Source organism: Pleurotus ostreatus, assembly GCF_014466165.1.
Source record: "Pleurotus ostreatus strain PC9 chromosome Unknown scaffold_7, whole genome shotgun sequence".
Lineage (NCBI taxonomy): Eukaryota > Fungi > Basidiomycota > Agaricomycetes > Agaricales > Pleurotaceae > Pleurotus > Pleurotus ostreatus.
In genome coordinates, this window is record NW_023503162.1 from 1,436,005 (window position 1) to 1,450,312 (window position 14,308).

At 52.1% G+C, this 14,308-nt stretch overlaps 4 protein-coding genes across 4 annotated transcripts; 2 read left to right on the forward strand and 2 right to left on the reverse strand.

Moving 5' to 3' along the window:
• Positions 1-287: 287 nt before the first annotated feature.
• On the forward strand, positions 288-1,808 carry PC9H_009697 (uncharacterized protein; the record flags this gene model as incomplete). The annotated part of the gene is made up of 6 exons (XM_036779195.1): positions 288-505; positions 561-913; positions 964-1,173; positions 1,228-1,346; positions 1,397-1,562; positions 1,618-1,808. The coding sequence occupies 6 exons, from the start codon at positions 288-290 to the stop codon at positions 1,806-1,808; spliced, it is 1,257 nt and encodes a 418-aa protein (XP_036628584.1).
• A 691-nt stretch (positions 1,809-2,499) lies between these two features.
• ASA1 (ASTRA complex subunit) lies at positions 2,500-4,149 on the forward strand (the record flags this gene model as incomplete). The annotated part of the gene is made up of 8 exons (XM_036779196.1): positions 2,500-2,717; positions 2,819-2,979; positions 3,025-3,110; positions 3,162-3,258; positions 3,312-3,521; positions 3,578-3,666; positions 3,720-3,829; positions 3,891-4,149. The coding sequence occupies 8 exons, from the start codon at positions 2,500-2,502 to the stop codon at positions 4,147-4,149; spliced, it is 1,230 nt and encodes a 409-aa protein (XP_036628585.1).
• A 256-nt stretch (positions 4,150-4,405) lies between these two features.
• Positions 4,406-5,756, reverse strand: PC9H_009699 (uncharacterized protein; the record flags this gene model as incomplete). Its single annotated transcript, XM_036779197.1, has 3 exons — positions 4,406-4,707; positions 4,765-5,182; positions 5,235-5,756. The coding sequence occupies 3 exons, from the start codon at positions 5,754-5,756 to the stop codon at positions 4,406-4,408; spliced, it is 1,242 nt and encodes a 413-aa protein (XP_036628586.1).
• A 374-nt stretch (positions 5,757-6,130) lies between these two features.
• On the reverse strand, positions 6,131-8,184 carry PC9H_009700 (uncharacterized protein; the record flags this gene model as incomplete). Its single annotated transcript, XM_036779198.1, has 7 exons — positions 6,131-6,172; positions 6,220-7,095; positions 7,146-7,258; positions 7,314-7,397; positions 7,447-7,817; positions 7,904-8,061; positions 8,113-8,184. 7 exons carry the CDS (start codon positions 8,182-8,184, stop codon positions 6,131-6,133), a joined length of 1,716 nt encoding a protein of 571 aa, XP_036628587.1.
• Between the last annotated feature and the right edge of the window lie 6,124 nt (positions 8,185-14,308).

The window sequence follows — 14,308 nt, forward strand, 5'->3', positions numbered from 1 at the left end:
CAATCTGGTGTTCGTCTCAATCGGCGGATTGGGTTCGGGTTCGATTCCACGAGACATCCACTGGCAGGGCCCGGATTCGAACGTTCAAGCTTAATGATATTTCCAGGTCAGATTCACTTCCGATCCCTTACAGAACGGAACCCCGCAAAGAAAGAGAATGGGCTGCCATCTGCTGTCATGGGCCGAGAGTTCTTGCTTCCTCACAAACAGGATACGACTAGTCCGACGACCCTCCAAGTTCGTTTGCCTATCTTGCTTCCCACGCCCCCAGCTTTCCTCTCAACTCCATGTCCGAGTCGAACCCGCCCAGTAGCCATAATAGCGATGCTAGCTCAGGAGGCTCACTCAGCGGGTTTCCAGAGGAAGACTTAAGGCCTGATGGAAGGAACAATCCTGGGTACTTCCCTGCAAGGCTTGGCCAGCCGCTGCAACAAGGTCGCTATTGCATCGTACGCAAGTTGGGCTGGGGTCAATACTCTAGCGTCTGGTTAGCCAAGGATCGTGGGTAGGTATTTACGCAGTCATTCAAGCCTGATGCATCTAAATGTCGGAGACTGTAGCGAGGACCGCTTCGTTGCTCTTAAGATACTCACCTGTGATGCCACTAAAGCCTTGTCTTCCGATGAAAATCAGCGCTCAGACGAACAGCGCATGCTGGAGAAGATCGCAGCTGCCGAGTCAAGTCATCGTGGGTTCAGCCACAGTCTTGCTTACTTCGGGTCCTTTGACTTCAATGGGCCACATGGACTTCATCGCTGCATCGTAACAGAGGTCCTAGGCTACAGCATAGATTACCTACGAAAGCTCAACGACACCGATCGTCGTGTTGCGCCAAGCATTGTGAAGCGTGTCGTGAAACAAGTCCTACTGGGTCTTGAATACCTGCACAATGTCTGCGGTATCGTGCACACAGGTTCGTTTGATGGGTTTCCTCCAGCACCCGACGAGTCCTGATCACCCCAGATCTAAAGCACGACAACATACTCTTCCGCCCCCTCGATCTGGCGGGCGTTATCTCCCGTGAACTCTTCGGAACCCCTTCGATAACGTACGACTGTGGCACCGAAGTGAACCCGCCCGTGGTTCCCGTTGTCTCGCAAGGTTTACCTCTCTCTACTGACGCTACCGTCCGGGAGCAAGATCTCGTTGCTGTGATTGCCGATGTTGGTCACTGTGAGTCAGCTGAGTCTCCAGCCGCACCGCAGCAGCGAACTTGACATACTGCAGCACACTGGAAAAATCGCCATTTCCAGGAGCTTGTTCAACCAGACGCACTTAGAGCTCCCGAAGTCATACTTGGTCACCTATGGGGACCACCTGCAGACATCTGGAACTTAGGCTGCCTTGTGAGGGCGTTCCTAGTTGTCAGAAACGGCGTTCACTGACAAAGGGGTAGGTTGCCGAGCTTCTCATTGGATTCTGGCTCTTTGAGCCAAATAAGACGGACCTGTGGGGGTATGAAGAGGATCATCTAGCTCGAATGACGGAGGCGCTCGATTTGCACTTTGAGACTACCATGTTGGCCAATTCTGTTCATCGAGACAAATATTTCAAAGCTGATGGTAAGCTTGCTATCGTTCCAAATATCAGTATCATCTCATTCAACATTCATGACAGGATCGTTTGCTCACTTTACAAAACACGAGGAGCCGACGTGGCCGTTGCGCAAGCTCTTGCAATCTTTCTCGGAGCTTGGTGACGACACCCCACGAGCAGAAGAGTTTCTCAGACGTTGTCTTAAACTTGCGCCCGATAAGAGAGCTACTGCTACAGAGCTCATCAACGATCCATGGCTAGCGATCGCTTAGCGTTGCGGTACTTGCTGAGAGTAGCTTGAGTTATCTAAAAAGGAACTTCGTGCATGATATTTCTAGGCCCTTTGTGCCTTTCGGGGTTCCGCACACATACTGTATACTAGGCTAGAATTCAATACTTCTTACTATCGGTGATACTGTTGGACTATCATAGCAATCTGCGGGCCCGACGTCAAGAAGAAATGACTCGGGCTACGACCTTTCACAGCGTGCAATGTTCCCTACTTTTATCATATTAGTGGCTCAAGTATCATGAAAGCATTCTAACTACTTTCAGGATCCTTTGTCTAGAGTATGGTCCAAGTATGGCCCAAGTATGCGAAAAGTATTGAAGAAAGTCGCCCAGAAAGGCAATTCTTTCAATACCTTTATCATACTTTAGACGATAACTTCGGACAAAGGATCTTGAAAGTAGTTAGAAGAATACTTTTATCATACCTTCTCACACAGTAGCGTAAAGATACTTACTTCTGAGCTGGAAATACAATTCGGCAGCTTGACGTTGGACGGAAGGTTGTCTGATGATCGGCTATCCAGATTCCTACGCATGGTTAATGAACTGCATGGTCTTCGTAGTACTAGTTGAATTTCTGCAGAAAAGTCAACGCTCGCTGACTTTAAATTCAAGTTTGATGGATTGTTTGGCGCCTGTAGACCTTCATGAATCTTCAAGTTCTGTTTGGCGATGTCTGAGCCTTCGCCCGTGCCAGAGCATCTACTCCGGTCGCATTCCACCAGTGTCAGAGCGGTTCATATATCCGAAGACAATGAGAGATTGTACTCGGGCGACAGCTCTGGTCTTGTCATAATAACCTCAACGCGTACTCTCCGTGCTCTGGCGAAGTGGGCAGCACACACGGATAGCTTGCTGGGCATAGAGGAATGGAGCGAACGAGTTATAACGTCTGCGTCAATTCCTCTAAAACGGATTCAACCAGTCTAATTCTCTTACTTGGCGATGCACGCGACGCCTGCAACGCCTATGCTCCTTCCCTGCGATCTAGGCATGCGCGGGACCATAAACTGCACGTTTGGAAGACCCTCGAAGATGTACCGCCGACCTCGAAGATTGGGGGCTCTGCTGTTGTGTCTGAAGCACAGGCTCCCACACTGTGTTACTCAATGGATGTCAACGCGCTAAATTACTGTCGATTTTCGTTACTGGGTCTTCGCAAAACCTTCGATACCAGTGCATTACCTCCTGGAAGAGAAGAGGATCCTTCGAATGCCAGGCCATCTGCTGAACATCAATCCCAGTGCCTTATTGCCCTTCCGAACTTGGTGGAATCGTCCCTGGTAATTCCGACTATCTCGACATGGTAGTGGCCTCTGATTCGCCGCCTTCAGGCTGATGTATGGGTACTTCCATCCTGCCAGAGAGTGCATGCTGCGATCGGCAAACCTCCTACTCAAGGCACTATGGCCGATGGACGCGGAGCTGCTGGTAACAACCCCCCCCTGTACTGTGGTTGTTGTCGTTCATCGAATTGTCTCTAGGACTTATCATGTCAATGCACTTATTCTTCGCGGAGGTCGCGTCGGCGGAGGCTACCTCGTCTACCGCAAAAATGGATGAACTCAGGCTTCTGTGTGCCTACGAGAACGGTTCAGTCACCTTACGTCGATATGCGGACTCAACCAATTCCTACTCTATTGAGGGCCGTGGGTGGGAGATCATATGGACCGCAAAGCTCCACGCTGAAACTAGTACGTCCGTACATATTCCTGAGAGATCATACGTCCGCGATGCTGATTTGAGCAAGTAATGTCAATGCGGGTCTCGCGAGGTAATTCATTTGCGCTGTCGACATCAGCGGACCATCTTGTTGGTCGCTATGATCTCAAGGTGAGGGTACCTTATACGACGTCCGAGTTATCGTTGACGCTTGATCCATCGATGATAAGTCTTCGTCTGCCAGTGGTTCTGTTGTCTTCAGGACCAAATACCCAGGCAACGGCGCAGTTGCTATTCGCCACGATGGGCGAGTCTGTGCAATTGGCGGGTGGGACGGGAAGTGAGCATCATCGCCGCAGAGTCATCTCCATCTCCTTCCTGATCCTCAAGTATGAATTTAGAATTCGCTTGTATTCTTCGAAGAGTATGAAATCCCTTGGGACGCTCAACTACCACAAGAAGGCCTGCCAAGCAATTGAGTTCGCTCATGGTTCCGAGACACTGATGTCGGGGGAGCCTATTGCTGATGAAGACGACGACGGCGATGATGACGATGGATTCGGTGATGTCGAGAAATCTACCAGAAAGCGATGGTTGATCGGTGGTAGTGAAGATGGCCGGTTGTCCATCTGGGTTCTGATAGATTTCACGAGAGGCTGAGCAGGAGGACTCTATGCTTGGTACATTTATTATACTCTTATCGAATGATTCAATCCTGGTTATTTAGAACTAGTACAGCCGGCACTACGATGCGGTAAAAAGTAAGTTAGGAGTTAAACGTTAAAAACTGACCCAAGCACGATGCCCACGGGGTAAGATAACTGTCTTTGGTCGACCATCCTAGCCGTGCAGATACACCACATCCACATGGACAGACCTCGGAGAAACGCAGACACAACACATACATAGAAATGAATCAGATCAGCCCTGCAGCCCTCAGATCTCTAGCCAGTCTAGCCTCCTCTAACGCCTCTTGAGATGGGATGACTATGACGTTCCCGTTCTCGTCTTCAGCATGGACACCAGGATCGCCCCTTCGCGTGTCTTCTTCTGGAACCCCGAAGCCAAAGACAGAGTAGAGGTTGCGGCGGATAGCGACATCGCGCGCAACGTCTTCTGGTGTGATAGGCTCGGAGCGTTGAGAGGCTGCGCGAATGGAGGTTTCCCATCTCTTTACCCGCCAGAAGCCGATGGAAGATGATAGAAGTATGAACCAGCCTAGAGTGAATGTATTAGCCTAGGGAAAGAATGATGTGACTGTAACGGAGGCCGTACCCATTGTCATCAGAAGGAAAGAGAGCCAGTCTCGAGGGCTGACGACGGGCATCGGTGATTCGTCGACGGTTGGATCCGACTCCTCTCCGCGCGTGAACCCAGTTAGTGCGGTTATACCCTCCTCCGGCGAGTCTTCATTGTGGGCGACGTGTGAATAAAGACCAAGTTGAATCATAGTCAACCCCAATCCTGCGCGGGATCCGTACTTGGCAGCGTGCGACGTATGGAGGAGGTAAGTGAGGAGGAAGCCGACAAATTGGAAGAAAAATGAGATGAACATGTTGAGCACGAAGACGAGGAAGGAGCCAGATGGGAGATCGTCGATGAGCATGTAGTCGCCCGCCGCGAGCTCTGCGGGGGCGTGGACGGTCGTCTCCCAGTACGGGGGCACTGCATCTGCTGCAGCCTCAGTATAGGACTGCCAGCAACACGATCAGATGGCGGCGGCAGCGACAAAAATGGAGACTCACAGGAGGTCCCTCCTTCTGCGTGTCCTCCGGTGCTAAGCGCATATCTCCGTCCTCTGTCTCAACGAGTCTCGTGGGCTGAGGCTTGGCCATCACGTTGGCGAAAACCCCATCGTTCTCCATCCCACCGCCTCTGGCCCTCGAGGCCTCTTCTGTGGGCAGCCTGCTGTAATGCGTTGGCAGGAGAGCACCGACCGCCCGCCTGAAAAGGCCCCCTCGCCGTCTGGGCGCCGTCACCGGCGACGAGGGCAGAAGGCCATTCGAGTTCCCAATCTCGTTCGGCCGCGCGAACTCTGACGGCGCAGGTGGCGACCCCGGGGGTGGGTAGTCGTAATCTCGCTCAAAGTCGTACACGCCTGGGCGAGCGCCCGTCGATAGGGAGTTGTGTGCGCTGTCGTGTTCTTGCCTTGTCAAGGGCGTCGATTCGTTGTCGTCTTCGGTGCCAAAGGCGTCGTCCAACATCCGGTCCCGCTCTGCGTCCGACGGTGATGGCTGAGTTGGTAGTGCTGCGTACCGGGCAGACATAATAGATAGAGAAGAAGAGAGAACAGTAAAAGTAGCGTCGAGTGTGGGATGATCTCAAGAACTCAGAGGAAAGGAGGGCATAGATTGGGCAAGCAAATTGGTGTGACAGTCGTCGTGATGAAGCAAAAATGCCGAAACGCCTCAAGTCAGGGGAAGGGCTGTCCTGAGTCCTGACACTGCGCTTTGCCTTTCCCGGCAGAAATCACACCCACTTGTGGAAATACCAGGGCGCGATACTCTCTCAACGTGGGCCTTCCAAGCCATATCTAGCTGCTGATCATCATGCATCCATGATTCAATGATTCTGATATCTATCCGTCTGGCCGCGAGTCGTTCTGATGGCAATACAGGGGCCCAGCATCTCTACAAACACATCACCCTAATAGACCTTTGACGTATCGCAACAAGTCTTTTCCCTACATTGCAAGTCAGTCAGAGTCCATTCCTACACAAATCAACTCACCCCGCGTCGTTTAACGCCTTCAACCATCGCTTCAACTCCATCAACTTCCATCCCATCATTCCCCTCCGCGTCCGTATCAGTAGTCGCGCTCCTACTCAACTTTCGCTGCCTTTGACTCAATCCATACCTCACGATCACCGTCAGCACCGCCCTCCAGCCTTCCATTGCATTGTTCACCCCAGCAGCAGTGAGCGCCTGCGAGCTCAACGAGTACACCGAGAAATTGAAGCGGCCTGTCGTCGAAGCGTCGCTTGCCGGAGATGAACCGGCAGATGGGGGAGGAACGGGTAGCGCGGGCACGATCGTTGATTTCACAACAAAGGGGCAATATGATCGGTGTTCTTTGAGCAGATCAAACTGCCTCCTTGCAGTCCGGATCGATGATGGTAGGGGTGGAACCTGGGGCGAATCGCTGGAGGCCGCAGGAACCGCAGGCGCAAACGCCCACAGCCCCACACGCCTTTGACACAGCACACAATGCAGCATCTTCTCATTGCCAGCAACTGCTGAACGCGGGCGGGCCGGTGCAATTCCAGCGGTCGAAATTGAGCTTAGTCTCGAGGGCGTCCCGGCTCGAGAGATGGACGTAGGGGGATTCGGCGTGGCTGCCCGTGACGCGGCGCGTGAGATCGACGGCGTAGAGGAGCGCGAAGGGAACAGCGATGCAGCGCGAGATATCGAGCTGTACTTCGGACGCTCTGCGGTTGGCGGGGGGACGATGGACCATCCGAATAGCGCTGTTAGAATCGCAGTTTCGGACGGCTCTGAGGGAGGAGAGGGATTCGGTGTTTCGGCACCAATGGTGAGGTCCGAGATGCTGGGCGGGAGTGTGAAAGACGACACGGTCGATTTCAGCGTGCTCAGCTGTGCAGATGTCTATACGAACAAAGGATTAGCATGGACCAGGTATGCGATAGCATACGTACCAACGGATGTTTTATTTCCACACCTTGGAGAACAGTCTCCAAGCCCAAAGCACTCGATTTCAGCCCCTGCACTGTTGTAGCCGGAGGCTTGAGCTGGATCCGATATATTGAATCTACACGACGTCAGCTCAGATCACCGGCTATTGACGCATGGGAATTTAAACATACCATCGCATTGCCTAGTTTTCCATGGACAGCCGTCCTTATGAGACTGCACCAGTTGATTACGCTGCTTCTCAACCAACGCATTGGCTACGCGGTGTCAGTCGCCTTCCGTTTGCAATTACGGGTGCATACTTACCGGCATCACGAGACATCCCCTCCCTCCCAGCTACTACCCACGAGACACCACATAACCCACAAACCAGCCTGTCCTTCCCGTCGTTGATCCAGCCGCACTTGGCTGCTGCAACGGCGTCGATGGGCGCAGGCTTGTTGGCATAGGTCGTAAGTTTGAACGTGGCTAGTCGTGAAAGGAAAGACGGGGTAGAAGAGGGCCGGTATTCGACGCTATTGTGTATTGTGGACGTCGGGGAGGCACTCGAAGCCGAAGAGGGAAACTTGAAAGACGGAAGTGCTTTACGCGTACGAGATGCAGCGCGACTCAGGATCGCGGTGAGATGTGGTGTCGGTTTCGAAAGAGTGCTCAGCTTTTCGGTAGCATCCAACGCTCTGAGATTCAGCATGGTGAGAGTCGAAAGGAAAGGATAGGTTCAGTCTGAGTACAGATATCCGGGTATCGCGTAAATGGTACTGACGGTGGTGGCTCCTTTGACTTGCTCTTGATGCCGTATTTCGCCAAAGTGGAGTACAAGGAGCGTGTAACGAGTGTCCGTTTTGCAGGTGGTGGACGTTCTGAGTCGTCTTGTGGCTTAACTGCATCGTCGAGTGAAGAGAAAGCATCGTCGAGTTTGCGCTGGAGATAAATGTGTTAGTGAATTCCCGGCTGAAATGGTGGAACAAATACCTTCATGGCCCGGATAGACGCGCCTGCATCGGTCCTAGAGTTCTCATCGTTGGCCGGTGGTTCGGTGAACATGTCGTTGGCTCGTCGCAGGTCGTGCCCTGCGACGCCGACAGAGACTGGATTCCATCTAGCGCGTGACTCTTCAAGGGTCAGTACGGTCAATCCACAAAAGGCAAAGAATGGCTCACTCCGAGTCGATGTGACTGCCAACTTCGAGGTCGAGGTGTGGTGAATGTCCAGCACGTGACTGCCCATTCAGCCTTGCCTTCGCATGACGTCGATGTCTTCGAACAGCCAAACGCGTCTCATCCCCTCAGTATTCCGCTTTCGCATGACGTCGATGTCTGCCACTTTGAACAGCCAAACGCCTCGTCTCTCGTGCTTTCCAACTGCGTGTCGTCCCCTCATCTGGCACCTATGCTGCAACGCCGGAAACTCCTAGATCCCCGCATTGATCAACTTCTGACCGACACTCAATAGCCTCACGTATCTCATCCACGCATGTTTAATCTTCGTCTTTCCGGTCGCCCTCGCCCCATCCCTCACGATTGCCAATGAAACCTCTTTTCCCGCCCTACCTTGCGTCTCCCGTGCCCCTCTCCCTCCTCGCGCTGCCCAAACCCGGTACTGGCCTAGCATATAACTGCTCAGCCAACTTGCTACCCCGCCCCGACTCCAATCGGCACCCGAGACAGACAGAACTCACTGCAACAAATCTCGAGAACCCGTCGTTCAGCTCGTCGGCACCTGATTTGTCGAGAGAATTCGGGGTGAAGGCTTCAGCTGCTTTACATAGGTCAGTGTGGGAGCTGCATATGCAGAAGCGATTGACACACTGAATACACACCCAAACACCCACATACATGCACGCCCAAATGCCGGTCGCTGACATGGACATGAGAGAGGTTTGCGTGGAAGGATGAACTAGAAGTGAGTGCACGCATTGAGTACACATGGATTGTGACTTACCTCGTCAATTGCACGACACACATCGTGACATCGCCACGTCTGCACGCTCGAACGACTACCTTGCACTCAACGCCAATGCCTTGCGACTATCCGGATAGGCGCATTGACGAAAGGCGAAGGGGCAAAATGTGGCGATGGTGGTACTGGGTGGTTAGCATGTTAGTAGGCGACGCAGATCGAACGGAACGGAACAGGATTAAAACGGACTCGAAAACAAAAATGAACACAAAACGACGTGGGAAGCTGAGGCAGGGAAGGGGAAAGGAAGAGAAAAGAAGAGAGAGTTGGAGGGGGCATGAGGGTGATGCGGGGACGGGGCTACGAGGGCGTACAGCCGCAAATACTGCTGAGAAGGGGGAGAGAGAACGGGAGAATGGCAGAGGGAGAATGAGGAGATGAGGAGACAGGGAAGGATGGTGGGGATGCGGGGATGGGGAACAAATCGGCAAACAGACGAACGAATGAAAGGAAACAAAGGAACGGAAGACACAGAGAGAAGCGAAACGACATGAAAACGAAGCGAAGGGAAAACGAAACGAAGAGAAAGGCGGCGGAGCACGTACCATGTTGGTGCGTCGACCGACTGCCTGGCATGCAGAGGAGGAACCCCCGCAAATACGCAAAACACGATTTTGCAGGCGGTACCCAGTCTCCAGTTATGGAGTGGAGTGGGGCAGGGCGGGTACGTTGTTTCCTAGATTGGATGCGGCACGATGAGTGGAGTGAGGGACGAGAGCGGGAATGGGGACGAGAAGAGGGAGGGGAGGGGAGGGGAGGGGACAAGAACGGGGATGAGAACGAGGAACGTTCGCCTCGGAGGCTCAGTGGGCACGTCAGATTGACAGACGCGCGGTGTATCTAGAGTGAGGGACGAGGGAAGGGACGAGGGAAGGGAAAAGAAGGTGAGCTAGACGAGCTATGAAGGAAACATGGACACTCACCAGTGCAGCCGCAGTCAGCGACAATAGTTGTAGGCAGTACATCGTCGCGCGCGCGAGAGTGAGTAAACGAGAGGGTCAACACCCTCGTCTTCGGAATGGATCTATGGAGACGGGATATGCTACGTCAGCGGGGCTCGAACGTCGGGGACATCGGTGGACAACTTAGCGTTCCAGCAACACACTCTGCCTTTGACGGCGGCTAACCCAACTCCCTGACCTCCCGACTCCCTGATGTTCTGTGCCAGTCCTGGGAGAGCCGGGATGCTGCAGCGTCGGCACGCCACTTCGATATTCGGGAGCTGCATCCACAGCCCATGTGAGCTCGACGCGATAACGGGAGAGGATAGAGGTACCATGTACGTACCTCAGACCTTGGGCTGACGACAGCGTACGAAATGCGAGGAGCCGCGAAGACATGCGCACTACCGACTAAACAGACTCGCAGCAAGGGCACGGCGGCGCGGATGTGAGGTGAGTGCGTGAGCTCGCGGTCTGGATTGGATGGGATTCGCGCTGTGAGTGTTGAGTTGGTTCGTTGAAATAGGATTGGCTCACCAAGGCTGAGCTGGGCGGCACTCGGGGACGGCGTCGAGACTCGACACAAGTGGAAACGGTTCGCGTCGAGGACATGGTGGCTCGTGATGGTGAGTACCCCACTGTCTGTCTGTTTGTTTGTCGTTCGTCCTCACAGTGTTGGATTATATATCTCTCAAGCTGCCGTTCACGCTCGCTGTTTATGGCGACAACGACTTTGTTCTGCCACTCTCACTCTGACTGCGTGCACGCAGTGGTTCGCATCGACGGGGGCCAGGCCAGCACCTCCCTTCGTGTCGACTCCAACAATGCCGACGAATATCTCAAGTCATCGACGGCAGCGTGACATCGGCAAGCCGTTCCATCTCAAGCACTGCCGCCAAATCCGTGTCCTCTCGACCTCACCCACGCAGGACTGTACCATGCTCGTCAGCGTCACAATGGGCTGTTCCAGCTGCTCCACGACTTGGATAGAGGGCAGGGCGTGTAGGCGAAAAAGCGTTGGTGCGTAGTTAGTCAGTCCGTAGGTCGGCCGTATAATATAGTCAGTGCCTATGAATATATTGTCTTGGATATTGGTTATATCTACGAGACATGAGGAACATTAGCAGCGACGAAGACGGCGATGAGGGCACTTACAGCGGTTGTAGGTAAGGATAAGTCGGTGTTCAAGGTTCAATGATTATTTCTGATCCATTGCGCATGTGTGGTCTATGGAAGTGTGTTAGGCGAAGTGGGTGAGATAGTCACACTGGGTTACTGGATCGTTGGGTTCACGGCAATGTGTCGGTGTGGTAGCTTGCGAGTGGATAAGTAAACGGGACGTGGTGAAGCGCCTGAACTTTGCCTCGAAATCCAAGAGTGAGTGAAATTCATGGTGAACCAATCATAAACTCGGGTTGATGTCGGGATATGTCACAACCGTGCTCCCTGGGGCCTCGAAATCCAAGATTCAACATCAGGAGACCAGGGTGGTGATCGAAAGCTGGGATATGAGGTTAGTCAATTAACGTTTGGTTATTCTGCGGCCCAGCAGTCTGCCTTGAAATCCAAGATTCAACTGTGGGAGGATAAATTATAGTGAGTGTTGGAATAACTCACTGTTGCCTCGAAGGCCAAGATTGAACACTGTGACCTAGCACGGTTGCGCTGGGGCTTTGGATGGTTGGTGTTGCTCTGGTGGAGTGAGGAAGACAGATGGAATATCTTGGGGGTGTCAAATGTCGGACGATGTCTCGACAGCCTTGGTCTGTACTGGGTCTGAAGGTTAAAAGAGCCGAAGACGCAGTCTAATATAGGTTAGTTTTTTTATTATCCTCGCAGGATTGTGATGAATTGCCATTGTTCGTTGTCGGTGTTGACTCGAAATCCAAGATCAAGAGCTAGGGAGTAATCGAGGAGAGTTAGACATATCTAATGTTCGCAAACAATTGAATGACTTACCGTTGCCTCAAAATCCAAGATCCAAGGCACGGACAGGTGAACACAGACACTGGAGTATCAAAATGAGTCTCCAGATATCTCACAGCACGAGCTTCCTTTGTCGCCTCGACTTTGAACACTGACCACAAGAATGAACCGATGAGGCCTCGCCGTTAGTTAGTTAGTCAACATGTTCAGCGAGCAATAGGATCACTCACCAAGCATAGAGTTGATTAACATGGGAGTCGGCATATGTAGATGGGCATGAAGATTGGGAGAGCGGCAAATGCAATAGCGGTAGTGGACGGCGTGTCGCTTGAAGGTTCGCGAGAATGATCATCTTTGTTCCTGCTGTAAAATCGAGGGTCAGTAATTTTATTTATGTACATCCGCTGACCTGTTCATATAAATGAACCACATCTTGACTGAGTGAACGGCTGGTGTGATAGGGTGTCCGTAGTGCGGGTGAACGATGAAACACTACTAGCCGGATAATACATGTTAGCAATATACTGATTGTATTCGTGACAGTGGCCTCACCGTGTCCTAGCTGCAGTTGTTATTGTAGTTGTACCGATGATAATGGCAGAGTCGTTGTCCCTAGCCTGTCATTCCAGGAAAGAATCTTATGTTAGTTTATTGACTTACTGAAGTTGATTCTTCAATTCTAGCAATCGTGGTGAGCTAGAGACATAGTCTAGAGTAAAATCAAGTCAGTTCATCTATAATTGAACCGTGTATAGTGGTCCTTACCTGTCAGGCGTTGGGTCGACAAGTGCAAGTCGGAAAGGGGCCCGATAGGAGAAAGCATCGATTCAAGGAAAATGAAGAATCAAGCGAGAGAGAGGAGGGGATGAGAGGAGAGGAGGAGTCCCAAGTGAGGGATGGAGACTTACTAGCAAAATATGCCCACATTATATAGGCGAAATGGGTGGTCATAGCGTAAACGGCCTCTTCATCTATTTCCGCGTCTGTGGATCCTGCAATTGCGCTCAAAAAAAAACTGCTTGATGGATAGGGTCAGTCTCGCGTAGTGAAGCGAGTAAGCGCCTAGCAACCGCGCTAGTAGACATGGGCCTGGTGATTTGAATGGCATCAAGGGATTGCGGTACAACGAGGAGACGGAGTCGGCTGAATGTCTGAATGGCGATCCTGCAATGGGGATGGCTGGGGGACGGTCCTGTTGGTTCATAGTAGGTATGGGGTGACATATATGTTGCATATACAGCTGACATCAAAGCTACATAGCGCAGATATTTCAGGATAGTGCTCACTTTATAGCAGTAGTGGAAATGGCAAATGAATTGGGGACAGCAATCGGAGCGGAAGAAGTTGTCTCTGAGGGTAAATACCACCGTAATATACAGCACCCTGTAGCTACGCTGTGTCGTAACATACGCTTCCTGGAGCTCTGTGGAAGTCATCAGGATCCAGGTCGCACTTGGTGTCTGCTGGCACTCACTGATTGGATGCAAGTAGATCCTGGAAGGGGAAGTGGGTAGAGGTACCGGTGGTCATGCAACTGCATCTGCATGCAGTCAATGTGGTAGCTGGGTACACGGAGGAGGGGAAGGGCACCAGGGGCTTGACATTGAAGGGACTGACGGAACAGAGCGAAGAGAGTTGGAGTGCAGATCCAGCTGTTCTTGAGTGCACATTCCAGTGCATTGCTTGACCTTTCAACTTGTGCTTATAGTGCACATGTACGAGGAGGAGGGATTGGGATGTAACATTGACAGGGGAGGGTGGAGCTGGACTAATTAGGCTAAATTCGGACTCCGATGATGCACACCGACAATTGTTCACTGTTCGCAGATCTGAACTTGCAGAACGACACCATTTGATCAGTGCCCTTTTGTTGCCTCATCCTCGACATCACTGGCCCATCTGCAAGCTTGAAACTGTAACACTGGGGGCATCTTCTATGTCCATGCGCGCTTCTCAGATAACCTCAAATCATGATGTTGCGCAACACTACCAGCTAATGCTAACATTCAACGGCGTGAACCACATCATGCATGCCTCAGCCTCTAGTCCTTCCATCCCTTGAGCACCTCTCAATTCCTGCCCAGCATCATCCCCATGCCTAGAGGTTGCCAATTTAAGTGCTCGTGATTGGCACTTTTCCAACCATTTTTGCAAGCTCAAAATCGAGATTTTGACCTGGTGACCGCCGGGGGGCACCTGCTGGATCTCCTTCCACCCCATTGCTGTACACTCCAACACTTGCAGATGCCGAAATGTTCAAAATTTGATATTCCAGCTCCGTTTTGTCTGTGGTATTTCCCTCATTTAAGTGCTTGTAAATCTCGCTTTTTTTACTGTTTGCA